Source organism: Triplophysa dalaica, chromosome 11 (assembly GCF_015846415.1).
Source record: "Triplophysa dalaica isolate WHDGS20190420 chromosome 11, ASM1584641v1, whole genome shotgun sequence".
In the NCBI taxonomy this organism is placed as follows: domain Eukaryota; kingdom Metazoa; phylum Chordata; class Actinopteri; order Cypriniformes; family Nemacheilidae; genus Triplophysa; species Triplophysa dalaica.
In genome coordinates, this window is record NC_079552.1 from 16,477,927 (window position 1) to 16,494,917 (window position 16,991).

The window sequence follows — 16,991 nt, forward strand, 5'->3', positions numbered from 1 at the left end:
TAAATGATGAAACAGTTTTAATAAAAGTCTGCACCCCGCACACAAATCAGATGTTGAATAACACAGTACTGGAGGTTCCTCGGTTTCTCACTGTAGCTGGATGGGAGATCATCTGTGAAAACAAAGGTTGCTAGAAGATGTGCGAATGTAGCCAGCAGGGTGTGCTCACCCTCATCCACTGGTCCTGATCACTATCCCTTGGATGAAACATTTAAAACAGCTTCACGAAAGTGTTGAATGAGTTTCCATCTGTTCAGAGCTTTTACTGACCTGCCTTTTCTTGTAGCTAAATTAAATTAATTATGCTAATATTATTGTTGGTACAATCAGATCAAAAGGTTTGTGAAAACATATGGTCAAGTGACCCTAAACTTTTAAATTGTAGCGTTAATTGAACAAATACGAATGTCATTATTAAAAATATATAAATATTACACTTGTCATTACAAAGATTAACGCCACCATTTATAATAAAAAAGTTTAATTATCGGGTAGATTATCTCTGAAACTCAAATGTAAAATTCAAATCTGTCCTTCACCACTATTGCCACAAAATATAGCATAATTAAGTTAACAAACTGACAGTATTTTACATTTTGTTTAAATGTTCACATACGAAGCCAGACCATAAAACATAATTTGTTTCACTTTTGCTTTTTATTCTTTTTGCAGTGATCAGTTTCTTTTACAACATTAATATGATTCATTTGATTACATACAGTATGTTAAAAGTTATTGCTTATTAAGAAACTGATTTATATTTTAAAATATGCAGAGAACCGAATAAAATATATGTACATAATTCTTTTTCATTTTGTTTTCAAGGCTGCAGTGACTGATTTAATATGCAATCGAATATTTTTGTCAAAATAGATACGCCTATCTTTAAGATATCTTTAAAAGCCACGCCTGCTGTATAGAGTAATTGTAAGTTATTTGTAGCTATTTAAATGGTGTTTGCTTGAATATTACGTTTGCAATGTAAACAGTATTCCCATGATAATAGTTTTACAAGTACAAAGTGCACTGAGCACCGCACATGAAATTCAAATTTAGGCATATAACATATTACATACTTTTTGAAATCTTAAAATTTCTATAAGCTAAACAACACTCTGTGTGGTATCTTAATAATTGTCAGCGCTGCGTGATAGCATTACAATTTATCTGGCTTATGTGTATATGGTTATAGAAGAGAACACTGAAACATACATTCAAAAGCATACAATCAACTAATTTAATTAACAGCCATGTGTCATGTTCATTTTCCTCCATTGTCATCGGTTGAGGAATCCATGTGTCTTATAGATATTTCCGAGCTTGTTACTCTGACCTCTTCAGTTGTGGCTACGCTGTCAAAAAACCTCATTTTCTCAGTGTGTACAGTGTCTCTCAGTCTACGAAAGGATGAAGAAGTCTCATCAGAAATAGGTTCTGCTGCATCTCCTTCAAGTACACGTGTTGTATGGGTCACAAGTATCGTCTCCTTTCCGTCTCCTAATGTCTCTTTCACAACATGCCTTTCGACCAAAGTATGCGTTTTACTTTGCACTCTTGTTTCCTCAACTGTCAACACTGAGTCTGATATTTGTGTTACTTCAATAGGCGACGTGTGAATTCCAGGGGCTTCTAGATTAGTGAGGATTGAAACTTGCTGTGTGTCTGATATAGCTTGTATGTTGGATGTGATGACATGAATTTCGCCTGACATCTGTTTGAAAGTGTCCCCTGAGGGTGAGGATGCATCGGATGAGAATGGGATATTTACTTTCTCTGGTTGGTGAGGCTCCATCGAGATCAGTTCACATCTGGCTGTGGATGTCACGACATCACTTTGTACCTTTGTGTCATTGACCCCAACGGTGGCAGTGGGTTCAGCATATTTCACTTTCACTCTTGTAGGGAAGGTCTGTGATGGGGCAATATGCTCAGTGGTTAAAGTGGAACTTATATCTGCAAAAGCTTCAGATGACCTCAGTGACAATGTCGGGCTAATGTTCTCCTCCTCAATCTCACTCATGGGGCTCTTCTCAGGCTCCTTTTTTGATTCTTCTTCAACATCATCATTTATCTGACTCCTCTCAGCTGCTTCAGTTGGCTGAATTATTTCTTTCTCTGTGACTTTTGCGGTTTTGGTTGGAGAAGAAAATTTGGAAAATTTGAACCAGCCTCCCTTCTCAGTTTTTGCTTCTTTGTCACCCTCTTCTTTCTGGTTTGCTGGAGGCTCGACATGCTTTTCACTTTCTTCAAACCTAGCATCCGCTAATTTATCGCTGTCATCTGAGGACTGGCTGAATCCTAATTTGGGAAATTTGAATTTAAACCTCGATTTGTCTTGAGCTCCCTTATTCTTATGTTCTGGTGATTCCTCAGTTTTGTCTCCAGACTCTGATTCTATCTTTCCTGATGGTTTTTCCTTCTTTGCTTCTGTTTCCTCTAGCGCTGGAACATTAAATTCAACTTCAAAACCCTTGAAAACATCCCCAATGGCTGGCATTGTAAATTTGGGTGATTTATCAGGCCCCTGCAAATCATCTACTTTAATCTTTTCATCTTCTTCTTTCATTTCTGGAGCACTGGCTTTTATGGTTGCATCATCTTCATCCTGAGATTTTGTTCTTGAAATGTTCATCTTTGGCATTTTAATGCTAGGAAGTTTGAATTTGCTTGGCGAGCCTTTGTTACCATCCTTTTTTTGGACAACAGCCTCTGGAGCCTGTTCGGTTGTTTCTTTAATTTCACCCTCTATGTGTATATCTTTAGAAATATATATAGGCTTATCTTCAACATTTAGGTCAGTTTTAATATCTGGTGCATCTACTTCTGTCACTTCAGCTTTTATGTCAGAAGATTTATGAGCTGAAATTCCAAATTTAGGCATTTTAAAACTAGGAAATTTGAATTTACTTGGCGAACCTGAAGTAGCCTTTTCAACTTTCAGTTCTGTCTCTTCTGGTTTTATAATACTGACACTTCCCTCTGGGAGAGCTGTATCTACTCTTGGAACACTTACATCCTCTGCTGGGATCTTAATTTCAGGTTCAGTGATCCCAGTTTCAGGTGCTCCTGTCATTACCTCAAATTTTGAAAGTTTAAATTTACTTTCCTGCCCCTCTTGAGTTCCTTTTGCTTCTATATTTGTTTCAAATGATTTGGTCTCAATTACAGCAGTTTTGACTTTAATGTCATCTAAAGAATCCATCTTTGGTGTCTCTACCTCTTTATCAACTGAATTAACTTTAGTATCCAGTATGTCAACATCAGCCTTTGGTGTACTGGCAGTAACCTTTGGAATGGAAATCCCAAATTTGGGTAGTTTTATTGTTGGGAGTTTGAATTTTGTTGGGGAGCCAAATTTTGCTCTTGTCATGTCAGTTTCACCCTCTGGTGACTTAATGTCTGTCTCAATGTCTCCTGTTTTTGCTTCAGACACAATGGATATATCCTCGGCATTTGTTGTTGGGTCATTTATGTCTACAGATGGTGCTTCATCCGATATGTTAATGTTCTCATCAGGAAGGCTCAATTTAGCCCCTTTAATGTCCACATTTGTTGTAGGACTATCTACTTTGCCCTTTGATGCTTTGATTCCAAATTTTGGGAAATGAAATGTTGGAAGTTTAAATCTGGTTGGAGATGTAATATCTGCAGATTGATGTGAAACATCAGCAATTTCCATTGATATGCCTGTGTCAACCTTTGGCAGACTCACGTCAACTTCAGGAGCCTTAAGCTCTTGTTTTGATCCAATTTCGGGAAAACTAATCTCGAGCACTTTAGAATCCATTTCCACCACTTTCTTCTCAATTGTTACATCCTTAATTTCACAAATAGGCTGTTGGACCTCTTTTTCTTTACCTTCCATCTCTGTCTCCTTTACTTTCTGCATGCCAATTCCAAATTTTGGTAGCTTGAATTTGCCTCCCAGCCCATCAATGTCAGTCTCTTTGGGTTTAACATCCACTTTAGCAGAGGACCCTTCAATGTCCATACTTGTTTTCATTTCAATCTCTCCTGTTTCTGGAAAACTGATTTCTGGTTCTTTGATATCAAGATCTGCTGTTGGAATATCAGCTCCTGCCTTTGGATATTTCATTCCCATCTTTGGAAGGCTTATTAAGGGCATCTTAAATTTCATCTGGGAAACACCTATTGGCTCTTGTTCGTTCAACTCACCTGTGAAGATAATATCTGTCCCTTGGTCCTCAACGGTTATGTTGCCCTCTACCACAGACATTTCAGTTTTTAATAGACTGACATCAGTTTCTTGGCCTTCAATATCTGGTTTTGAAAAACCCAGTTTTGGAAGTGAAAAGCTGGGTTTTTTCACTTTCATGTCCAGGTCTTTTGAGTCGACCACATGTATGTCTGCTTTCCCCTTAATGGATATATCATGAGCATCCATGTCAGCATCAATTGAAGGTGGTATTATTCTCCCTTCTTCTAGATGAATATTGGTTTCATTTATTGTGGCAGACACATCAATCTCTTTTGCTCGAATATCTGTGTCTATTGTTCGTATTTGGGCTGACACTTGGATTTCTGGTTCAGGAACACTCAATTCTGATGATAAATTTACGGTGCCTTTTGAAGTTTTGAGTCCAAAGTTTGGTAGGTTAAATGCTGGCAGTTTAAATTTGGTTGGGGAACCAGCAACTGTGAGATCCTTCTGTTCATCCTCTTTCCTTACCTCTGGAAGTGTCATTTCTACTATTTGATCAGGTAAATCCAGATTTTTTTCAGGTATGGATGCATCAATCTTTTGTACACTGGCATCAAGTTCAGGAGTTGTAATGTTTGGTTTTGAAAACCCAAGTTTGGGGAATGAAAAGCTTGGTCTCTTCACTTTTGCTTCCAGTCCTTTGGAGTCAGCTGCAGGCATGTCTGCAATCTTCTTAGTGTTACCATCTTGAATGTCAATATTGGATGGATGCACTTCTAATGTTACCTCTTGTTGAAAACTTTCAATTTTTGTGTTTGTGGCCTCTATTTCTAAATCCTTTACTTTAATATCTAATGCTGCTTTTTGTGATTTGACTCCAAATTTTGGGAAACTAAATGAAGGGAGTTTGAACTTTGTAGGGGATCCAAAAATTGTTGAGCCCTTTTGGTCAGACTCTACCTTTGACCCCATAATGTCTATGTTTGTTTCCGTTGTATTAACACCACCTTCTGATATGGAGATATCAGGTTTTTGAACACTTACATCAAGTTTGGGTGTTTCCTTTACTATGATATTTGTTTCAGCTATGTCCTCTGTCTTTGGTGTACCTAAATCAAGCCCTTTTGTTTTGGGAAGGGCAATACCAAACTTTGGCATCTTGATCTTACCCCCTTCAATTTCGGTATCTTCAACATTTAAGTATGCAGTAAGAGTTTGACCCTCTCTGACCATATGAGGTTCCCTGATATCAACAGATGGTGTTTCGATCGATATATTTATTTGTGTATCTGGACAGCTTGCGTCAGGTCCTTTAACTGTGATATCATCATCTGACATGTCTTTCTCTTCTTTGTCAGCTTTTCCTCCAATCCTTGGCATGTTTATTGTTGGAAGTTTAAACTTTGTTGTGCCACTACCAATTATTTGATCTTTTTGTTCAACGTCATCCTTTGACACTGTAATATCTATTATTTGGTCTTTCACTTCTACATGACCTTCTGGTTTAGAAGTATCCACTTGTTCAACACTCACATCGATCTCTGCGACCTTGGTGTCTGGTTTAGAAAAACCTAGTTTAGGAAGTGAAAAACCTGCTTTCTTTGTCTTCATAGTTTTTGAATCAGGTACTTCCTCTTCAAACTCAGGTTTCATCTGTAGTATAGAAATGTCAGCAGTATCTACATTTGGTTGCTCAAAACCCAAGTCTTGATTTGGCACAGTTATGTCAATTTTTCCATCTGACTTTTCTACTGAAGTAAGTACTTCAGACTCCAAATGTTGTGCCTCCCCACCCAGATCTGTAACTTCAGGTTTTACCATTGAAGATGAGATTCCAAATTTGGGAAGTTTGAATGTGGGAAGTTTGAATTTGAGGGGTGAACCTCCTGTGGTTTTCATTTTTATGTCATGCTCAGGTTGATTTACATCTACTTCTTCTGTTGTCATAGGCACACCATCACTCTTTACACCAAACTGAGGAGCTTTAATGTCATGTTTAGAAAGTGCATATTCCGACTTTTGCACTTTGGGCTTTTTCATCCTCACCTCAGTGTCCTCAGGAACATCTATTTTTCCATCAACAGACTGACTTTCCATTTCCATGTCATGTGTTAGTGTACCTTCAGGTTTTTCTACTGTATCAACTGTTTTTAATGCCCCCTTTTTGCTTTCTGATCTTTTTAGCTTTGGAAATGAAATTTCAAACTTGGTCATCTTAAATCTACTCGCATGACTTTCAGGATCCATTTCTTTGGTCTTAATTTCTGCATCCCCTGGTAGGCTTTCAAATTGTACTTTTGATGGTTCTGTATATTGAGTTTCTGTGTCTTTAGAGACAGAAACAGCTGCTGATGTTGCCTCTGTTTTTGACTTCTCTACATCATCAGCCTTTGCATTGGATTCCTCCACCATTTTTGAGCTTGAAATGTTAAATTTAGGGAGTGAAATTGTTGGAAGTTTGAACTTGGATGGAGAACCAGTGGTACTTTTAGTTTTCAACTGTACTTCAAGCTCTGGGTCAGGAAATGTTACCTCCATGTCTTTGATCTCAGTTTCTGGTATAGAAATTGGTTCTTTTTGGACACTTGTGTTTACATCTGGGACCATAGTCTCAGATTTGGAAAATCCAATTTTTGGAAACGATATTTTTAGTTTCTTTAACTTGGTCTCACTCTCTTTTTCTGGATCTTCTGGTATGTCTGCATTTTCTGTAACTGAAGGATATTTGACTTCAGTATCAATTATCTGGGCCTGCACATTGACACCATCTGTTAAATGTGCAATGGCTGGCTTTTGACCAGGACCATGGTCTACAAGACCCACCTTAAACTCTGGAGATAATGCCTTTATTTCATGAGGGGCATTGTCAATCTTTTCTGTTTCTTTTATAGAGACATCAACTTCAGGTTTAGATAGACTGAGAGTAATGTGTGTGTCCATTTTAGGAACAGATAGCACATCTCCAGACAGTTCAGCCTCTGGCAATTTAATTTCTTTTGGGATTCCAGGTGTTCGTTTATCATGGTCAGCAGCTGTTGTCTTTGGTAAGGAGACACCAATTTTTGGAAACTTAATCTTGGGAAGTTTAAATTTGGTTGGAGATCCTTCCAAAAACTTTTCAGCTTGTTCAGACTCAGCACTGGACTCTTTTTTCTCTTTAACTGGTTCATCATAATCTTTGATCTCTGCTGGTTTGGAGGCATCTGTTTTTGGAAGACTAAAATCAGCTTTTGAAAACCCAAGTTTCGGAAGTGAAACGCTTGGTGTCTTTATCTTTATATCTAAGCCTTTAGAATCATGCTCAGGTTTTTCTTCTTCATATGACACCTGTACCTTGTTGTTTGCTGCTTCCAAAGTAGTGTCACCCTCTATTGTTAAATTACTATTATCAATGTCTGAATCTGTTACTCCAGAAAAGCTAATACCAAATTTTGCCAGTTTAAATGTAGGCCCTTGTTCTTTAGGCTTTACATTTTCAATTTTCATGTCCACACTGTGACCTTCATAATTTCTTTCTGTGGTCAGATGGATTCCTTCTGTCGATTCCTTGATATCATCCAGTGGTGTATCATCTTTCAGTTTCATTATTATTTGTGCTTCTGGCAGTGTTACATCAGGTTCTTCAGCATCTATGTCCACCATTGGCAAATCTTTTGCCACCTTGGATGTTTTAACTCCAAATTTTGGCAAGTTGATAGAGGGGAGTTTAAACTTGATTGTTAGATCTTTTTGCTCAGCCTCATCTCTGGAAAGAGCAACACTCTCATCCATTTTACCTTCTGGCATGGAGAAATCTCTCTGTGATACACTCACATCAACTTCGAAAGCTTTGATGTCTGGTTTTGACAACTCAACAACTCCAACTTCTCTATTTACTTCATGGCCAGTCAGACTAACCTCTGGTTTAGAAAATAACATTTCTGGAGACAATTTCATTTCTTTTTCCTGTCCTGAATAAACAATATCTGCCTTTGGAGTGCTAATACCTGTGGTGTCTTCCTTTTTCTCTTGCAGAGACAATTCAGCTTCAGGTTCGGAGACAATGAGAATAATTTCTGGACCTTTAATATCAGGCAGTGCTGTCAAGTCACCAGATCCTTTTGGTAATTTAAAATCCATGGTTGTTTCCTCTGTGCTGACATCAGCAATTTGAATATTCTGCCTGTCATCAGTTGCTCTGGAAAACGAAATCCCAAATTTTGGAAGTTTAATTCCTGGGAGTCTGAATTTTGTTGGAGAATCTGTTGAATCCTGAAACTCTGCCTCCACCGCTGTGGTCTTACTTTCAACATCTTTTTCTGTTACCTCAGCTTCTCCCTCTTGTAATGAGCCTTCTGTTGGGAGAGTTATATCAGCATCAGATAATTTGATTTCCGATTTAGAGAATCCAAATTTGGGAAATGATATTTTCCTCTTTTTCATTTTAGACTCTGGTTCTTTTATTTCTGCTTGTGGCTCCACCTCAGTTTTTCCATCACCCTTGACCAGACCACTTCCCTCTTTCTTCTGTTTTGGTGATGACATACCAAATTTGGCCAATCTTAATCCAGTCCCCTCTGATGCATCATCTACAGCCTCAATCTTCATGTCTCTGGGTTCTTGGTCTTTGCTAAACTCAATACTTGCATATTGATTTTTTTGCTTAGTTACATCATGGGACATATTTTCTGCCCTTTTTACCTCCTTTATTTCATGACTTTTAGATGAGGTGGTCTTTTTTGGTAATTCTATTCCAATATCTGGGAAACGAATGTCAGGTTTCATTATTCCGAAACTCGGCATGGACACCTTTGATTTCTTTGATTTACTTTCATCTCCTTCTCTGACTGCCTTTATATTTGACTTTTCAGTTACATCTGTATCAGTGCCATCCTTTACAATCTCATCTTGGGTGTCTGTTTCTGTGGCTACTTTGATTTTATGCTGCTGAACTGATTGCTCAATTGCTTCCATTCCTGGTATTTCGATGTCTTCCCGCTTTGGAAGTTTGAATTTGACATCTGGGGACGTACTTATTTTATCATCCCTTGCCAACATCTTGTCATACTTGGATTGTTGGGCTTTTGACTTGGTTTTTGATTGGTCCATTTTGCTCTCAGTTATAAGGGTTTCATCATGAAGATGCAATTCAATTTTTGGTAATATGATGATTTCTTCTTTTGTAACGATAGAGGAAGATTCCTGTTTGACTTCTTTGATTGTGTTTTCAGGCATACTGATTTCTGTGCTCATGCTTGAAACTTTACAAGGGGATCCTTTAGGTGTCAAGCCAGTCTTCATTTCCATGAATGCGATTTCTCTCTGTACAAGAACCCCTGTAATGTCTCTCTCAGGTAATTTAAATGCAGGGAATTTTGATACTGCTTTCTTAACATCATCAACATTAAACTCTTCACCTTTGGCTTGACCTGTTTTGGAGGTTTGGATTTTTATTACCTTCTCGATTTTAGGTTCTATAATTTTTGGAGGCTTAAAACCAGATTTTGATCTCTTTTTCTCCCTCCCAGGAATCTCTATGTCATCTCGTTTCAGGTTTATAGCTATTGATTCTTGGTGGTCGAATTCAGAGAGATCCACCTTGGGCAATTTAAACTTTGCCTCTGATATCTTACCAAGATCACCTATTATGGCATCAATATTAGCTTTTTGTGTCAACTCAGCAGTGTCTGTTTCCAAATTTGAGATTTTTATATCTTGAACATGTGGTTTTGGCTGGGATATAACAGGTGTTGGAGTTCTTGGTTTCTTTGGGTCAATGATAGTTGAGGACATCTCCTGCCCTGTTTTAATCTCAAAAGTGAAAGGGTCTGATGATGTAAACTCCAGTCTGTCAGGCTTGTGTACAAAATGACTTGATATGGCCATGTCTGCCAGTGGCCCTCTGGCTCGAATCCCATAACTTTCTTTTTCAAGAATGTTTATTTCTTTCTTTAACTTGTCACTACCAATCCTTGGGGATCTTTTAGTTAGTTCTATATCTGTCACGTCATTGGAAACCTCAATTTTAGGTATCTTCATGTCTGTTTCTTCTGGCCCTTGAGTCTTCTCAAAAATCTCTTGATTGATCAACTTGATATCAGAATCCACTTGATGCCCCATAGCATCTTCTTGCAATATTATGTTGGGACTCGTCATAATGTTGTTCATTATTGATGGATCAGAAGTTCTAATCCCACTAGAGAACGATTTTAATTGGCTTTCTGTTTCTATTTCAGATTTATCCTTTCCTTGTATGCTAATCTTTATTTCAGATCTCTCTCTTCTTTCTTCCCCAAGAGCAACTGTAATATCAGTAGTCTTTAAAGTATTGTTCAAGGTGATGAGCTCAGCTCTATGGAGCGACTCAGTTACTGGCAATGTTGTGAATGCAAATTCATTTCTTGTTTTAATAGTCGTATCAACTTCATCCAATGTATTAGAAATCTCTATCAAATTAGTCACTGACTCTCGAAAGCTGTGCTCCTCAGCAATATTCATAATATTGTGGTTTTCCAAAACCTCAATATCGTCTGTTTTTAACTCTTCATTTTCTGAGGTCTCTTCAACGGACTTGGTCCTTCGACCTGTCATCTTCTTCTTGAGCTTAATTTTGTTCATCTTTTTCTTGTCTTTTTCATCTGGAGATTTTAATGGAGACTTGAGAGGAGACTCTGTGTCACTTGTCGTTGGGCTTATCTCTAATTTTCTCTGTTCTTCAGCTTCGGATGTGCTGTGAGATCTCTTGAATTTCGCCCTGCGTCCCTTGGTAAGGGAGGGAAATTTTGGCCAGGAGATACGATCATGCTGCTTTTTGGACTTTCTTCGACCTCTCATCTCAGGTCCTGTACCTTCATCTCCGATAGCCTCCTCACCCTGTGAATCATCAAAGAAACAGAGATCAGGTGAGTTCTGGGACGCTTATTGACATTTTCCGTTATGAAGATAAAGGACAGTGTTGTAATTACAATGGCTACATCTGGTCTCATTGTCTCAGCGTCTTCTTGGGTTCTTGTTGGAACTGGTTTGCGTTTCAGACAAAACTCCACTCTGTATGGTTGTGAATGCTCTAGAATCTGGAGTGCATCTTCATATGACACATTATCAAAGAATACTGTAGCACTAAGTATCTGATCACCTGAAATATAAAATGAAAGAACACAAATGAGTATGCAGATGACACGCTGGTAGAGACCAGATTTTGTACTTTTTTAAGTATAATTATCCTATTATAAGCAGATTATCTCACCTTCTTTCACACTTAGATGCTTTGAGGCTGGTGACTCTGGTTTTACTTCCTTGATAAAAATGCCATTCTTTCCCCCTCCGCTTACAACCAGTCCTTCAGCACAGCCTCCCTTTACTGACTTCACTATCATTTCTGACCCATCATTTTGCATGTCCTGAAATTCATTATTTCATAATTACAATATATGCATTTTTAATCAGTAAAAGTCATTCACTGGTCTTACAGTATGTAGCGTTGACTTTATGTGTTTCTGACCTCTGTTTGATTCATCTTGGCTGAGGAACGCTTATCAAAAAGTGACCCGAAACCAATCTTTTTGCCTTTTTTGGAACTCTTGGTTGTTGAGTCGTAGAAGTCAACCTCACCCTGGCAAAATTGTTAGTGAATACACAACAATATAAAACCAAATTTGAATAACACTAAACAAATGAGTCAATGTTGTGTCATGTAAATGTCACCTGTTTGACGTATTTCTCTGTGGTAGGAAACTCCTCGACGGGAGAGGAACCCTGAGGTCGAGGTCTTTCCCCCTCTAAAACTTCAGGCTCCTCACATACCTATTATATTATTTTCCAATTAAAGATGAAATAATAATAAGAGACAATAAACTTCATTACTTTATGTTGTTGCTGAACATGCTTTACTTGGATGAAACTCACTAAATCATCCTCTGTGTCTTGCTCTGGAGCTTTCAGCCTGTGTCCACCACCTGTTGTGATACAGAAGGCATAATTACCTCTTGCAGGCATTGCACTGTCATGATACTTAAACTACTTGAGGTTACTTATGTCTGCTGGTGAGATAAAAAGCTTTTAAGGAACTTGTGAATTTGATTCAAGGAGAATTACATTTCTTCCAAGAGATTGCTGGCTGTCAAATCATATTTAGTACTTGTTCATATTTTTGCTTTGAATCAATTACTGATGGTGGATCTGTTTTTTAAGGCCAAATATGTGGTATCTGCAAAGATATAGGAGTCCAAGGTATTTCTGAGTGTATTTTGTGTGCATAATTTCCTGGCAGATATTCCCACAGGGTCTCAGACAGTCTACCTGCTTCTGTTGTTTCCTGTAAAGTGAGGCACTCTATTGATCTGAAGGGTTTGATTTACACAGCCAGCAATGAGATCAACATGAAAGCTTAGGTTGGATGAATCAGATGAAGAAGGCCTAAGTGCATTGAAACAGATATGGTTGTTATTATTATCTGCAGATGTGCTATTATTGCAAAAATAGAAATACAATTACGGTTCAATGTCACTGTAAAAGTAAATAATCACTGTACACAGTATTTTACATGTATTGGTACATATATTTAAGCATATGAATAAGAATGTCTTTAATAGTTTTTATGATTTGAAATAAATAGCAATAATCCTAACATGGCAATTAAGAAATATAATTCTGATTTCCCAGAGTGTAATGCACTGAATACGGGGATGGTTTAGGCTCATAATCATTTTCCAGACCATTGACCAGTAATCACTCAAAGAGTTTTAGAGCACAGAGTTTTGTATAACATTGAAACATTGGACATGAACATTATTATCTAAACAATGGAGTACATGAAAAATGTGATAACTCTTTATTGCTGTGGTATTTTCCCAATTTATTTTATCAATTAATTAACCACATGCTGCATATAACACAGTTTCAAATTTTTATGATTTGCAGTAAATTGTAACCTAAAAGGGACAGTTCACCCCAAAATACTAATTCTGTCATCATTTACACACCGTCAGGTTGTTTCAAACCTGTATAGATTTGTTTTTTCTGTTGAACACAAAGAAATTTTCATCTCTCTCCACTGGCTACCAGTTGTGGATTTAAATCACTAATGCTTGCCTACAGGACTATCACTGGATCGGCACCGGCATACTTTAACACCCCCCTTCACTCCTACACCCCTTCAAGATCCCTGAGTTCAGCAAACCAGCGGCATCTTGTATTGCCTTCCCATAAGGGCAGTAAATCGCTTTCCTGCTCATTCTAATTCACAAGTCCTTCCTGGTGGAACATTCTTCCTAACTCTGTCCGGTCAACCACATTTCTCACAACATTCAAAAAACTACTTAAAACTAGTGGTGGGCATAGATTCATTTTTTTAATCTAGATTAATCTAGATTAATTCCAAGATTAATCGGTGGTCCCGAGTCCGGTGGTCCCTAGTCCGGTGGTCCCGAGTCCGGCTGCCCAGCCGCCGCCGTCAAGTCCGGCTGCCCAGCCGCCGCCGTCAAGTCCGGCTGCCCAGCCGCCGCCGTCAAGTCCGGCTGCCCAGCCGCCGCCGTCAAGTCCGGCTGCCCAGCCGCCGCCGTCAAGTCCGGCTGCCCAGCCGCCGCCGTCAAGTCCGGCTGCCCAGCCGCCGCCGTCAAGTCCGGGGTGGAAACCAGGGGTGGTGAAGTGCTCGGCGAGATAGGGTCCCGGCTCTCCTCACGGTGCATCGCGTACCGGAGAAGGTCAGTGAAACCCAAGGGCCGCAGCATCCTTACCTCTGAGGGCTTGAGGGGTTCATCGAGGCAGCTGTTGAAAATGACTTTGAGTTCCGCCTCGGTGAACCCTGAATTGCCCGCAGAGGCTAGGAACTCCCAGGCAAAGTCCCTTATGTCGGACGCCGTATAGTACGTGCGCTTGGCGGCAACGTAGAGCCGCCAAGGAGGTGGAACTCTCTGCCTGCTGGGTTCTGTCTGGCTCGTGCATTATGTCAAGGGTCGACAAGGTTGAACCCAATTGCAGGCAGATAGGACAAGGCAGATGAAGGGGTTAACAGATTTATTAAACAATAACAAGACTATAAAACACAAAGCAAAACCCACGCGGGGAAAACAGGACCGAAATATATAAACTTTAACAGGAAACACTGACTAACTTAGACTACAAAACAAATACTGGAAACAAACACTTGACTAAACTTACTAAACACGGGAGACAGGAACAAGGCAAGACGAGGGCATGAAACATACAAGAACTTCCACAGCTTACAGGCAAGGTAAGACCAAAGGTAAACATCAGGTATAACAAACAATGAACGCGCACCAGACAAAGAAACATGAGGACTCCTTATAGGGAGGGTAATTAACACAAACTAGGGAACAGGAGGGTAGGAAACGATGACGCGACTCGAGGAGAGTATGGAAGGCCATAAGTGTCAAGACCATTATGGAAGGCCATAAGTGTCAAAACCATCTCTCCCCACAAGAAACAGAGGATTCTGTATGATTCCACCTCTAAACCAAGAAATACCTGACAAGGAGAGGTGGAACCATGACAGTAATAACCCTGGTGTGGAAATTCCATTTTACATATCCACTTTATTTCCTTGTTGGCATATATGTGCAGCTAAGTTAAAAAATCAGCTGTTTTCATGTTTTGAGAGGATGATTAGGTTAATTTATTTTGATTGAAAAGTTAATATATATTTAAGTTTGTTCGTTTTTCTTTTTTTAAATCTTTCGTTAATTATAATAATAATGAATAATAAAAATTCATAATAATTTTGTTAAGAGAATTTTCCATTTTCTCAAATTTTACAATAAAAATACATTGAGACTGTAAAAGATAGCCTTCAGCACATTTTTTAAGGTTGCTTTTAATCTTGCATCAAATAGTGAACTGCATAGACTTGCATGTATGTACAAATGACTCCTTTAATTAGAGTTATGAAAAGCTTTTGATGGGACAGTTAGGTCCTAGAGATGTTGTGATAACAGCTGCGCAGAGTGGGCACAATTCGATTTTTTTTCATGGGGGCCCAAAATTCATCACAGCCGCAACTGCTAATTTAGCTAAAAATGCTATTTTCACGAGTTGGCAATGCAATGATAAATGGCTGCCCTGACCCCGCCCCTAAACCTAACTTCATAGGGGAAAACTCATACGATAACAAAACATGAGAATAAGATAGTAGGGAATAGGAATTAGCAAAATGTAGCCACCTTGTAAATATGTATGAATTCCCATCAGATTGGGTTGATATATATTTATACATATGAAAGATATCGCATATTAAAGTACTTTTGATGGAAATTCGTGTTGATGAACACGAATTAATACATTAGGGTTCGTGACAATTTCACAAATTCCTGTGAGACTTTGTTGCAACATACCAGTAATATGATGTCAACAAGTTTTATAAAAAGCTGTATTGAGAGTCTTGTTTGAAAATATTGCGGGGTATGATTATGTATCCGAACAAACACAGGTTGTTGACGTTTGGATCATACTTCGTCGCTGTCTGGAAATTTGTCCAAATTTTGTCAATTTCATATTTTTTCACAAATCGATGCTATTGGTCAGTCCCTATGTGGGTCTGTTATTTAAAAAAATTATTAACCAATCTAAAGTGTCGAAAATATCTTGAGAGCAAATCTCTTAACTCCATTGGACACTTCAACTGTCTGAGAAGTCTAGTAACTCCACCTGTTCTTCACTCCGCGGGAGCCTCTCGGTATTACGTGTCCTGATTGAATGTTGGATAACTCTGTCTGGTTTTTAGACAAAAACAGTGAAAAAAGTGAGGTAAGTTACATTTGACTAGGCCTGTTTTGTTAAAAATCGATAGCTGTAATGCTTCGGTGCAGATGGAAGCCCTTTGAGCCACGAAGATAAATTTGCGAGCAGATTATCCTAATTTCCGCCTATTAGACAGCCTAGTCAGCTCGTCGTTTTTTGTATTGCTTAAACCTTAAAAATAGAGTTTAGGAAGATGTATGTTACCACAGTCGTTAGCTTTGGTTAACTATTGGAACCTTTTCTCTAGTCAAGAATCTTAACGCGACCGCCGACTTTATTTGCGTGCAGATTAATTTCCCCCTATATTAGACAGCCTAGTCAATTTATCGTTTTATTTTGATATTGCATCACTCACAGCTCTAACGTTTAAACTAGAGTTTAGGAAGATGTATGTAACCCCGATCATTCGCTTTCATTAGCTCTTAAAGCCCCGTCGTCTCTTGTCAAAAGGCTCAACGCGACTGCAGACTTTGATGAACACTGCTTGGAGCAGCGACGTTTGTGTCCGTACCATTTTTATCAATCACAGCGTAATCTCGCATCTCCCTGCTCCCAAATCACAAACCTTGTATCTCCGATTAAACATGGTTTTGGGGAAATGTTTTGTTAATGCTGGTACACAACAGTGTATGACAGCAATATAAGGTATAATACCAACTTTAACGATACAATGTTTAATCATTAAAAAAAATATGCATTTTTTTTTATTTCCTGAAAAAGAATGGTTTTGGAGATGCGAGGATTCCGCCCGACAGACTTGCTCCCCAGGTACACTGCACCGTGCAGCTTACACGATGTAGACCGTGTACGGTCACTTTGTGTATTTACGTTAATAAAGTTCTGCACAAGAGCGAGGCAGGGAGAACTAAATTGACATGCTCCAGCTCCGCTGGCTCTTTTCTTGTTTTGTTTCTGTGACCGAAGTTAGAGACCTTTTATGTTTTGTTGCTGGAATCTGTATGTAGGCTGATGACTGTGACGATGCAAAACAGGCTTATTAAACCTGAGAAAAACAGCTTTTGCTTAGTGTCGGTCATTTTCTCTGGTAAGATTATTACTTTTTCTCAATGCATCCCAACTTTGTGTTACAATAGGG

The 16,991-nt window shown here is 38.7% G+C and overlaps 1 protein-coding gene and 1 long non-coding RNA gene across 2 annotated transcripts in view; one reads left to right on the forward strand and one right to left on the reverse strand.

Annotated features, from left to right (window-relative positions):
- The window catches only part of LOC130431736 (protein AHNAK2), a 25,170-nt gene continuing 8,179 nt past the window's right edge, over window positions 1-16,991 (reverse strand). The window contains exons 2-7 of the mRNA XM_056760904.1: window positions 12,047-12,096; window positions 11,846-11,944; window positions 11,643-11,753; window positions 11,388-11,541; window positions 11,107-11,276; window positions 1-11,014 (exon numbers count right to left, since the gene is read on the reverse strand). Of these exons, the coding sequence (XP_056616882.1) occupies window positions 1,262-11,014; window positions 11,107-11,276; window positions 11,388-11,541; window positions 11,643-11,753; window positions 11,846-11,944; window positions 12,047-12,096 (10,337 nt within the window). The 3' untranslated portion in view covers window positions 1-1,261. The remainder of the gene's footprint in view (window positions 11,015-11,106; window positions 11,277-11,387; window positions 11,542-11,642; window positions 11,754-11,845; window positions 11,945-12,046; window positions 12,097-16,991) is intronic.
- Window positions 15,794-16,991, forward strand: part of LOC130431737 (uncharacterized) — a 14,022-nt gene continuing 12,824 nt past the window's right edge. Inside the window, exon 1 of the long non-coding RNA XR_008908314.1 lies at window positions 15,794-15,901. This is a non-coding gene — a long non-coding RNA (uncharacterized LOC130431737). The remainder of the gene's footprint in view (window positions 15,902-16,991) is intronic.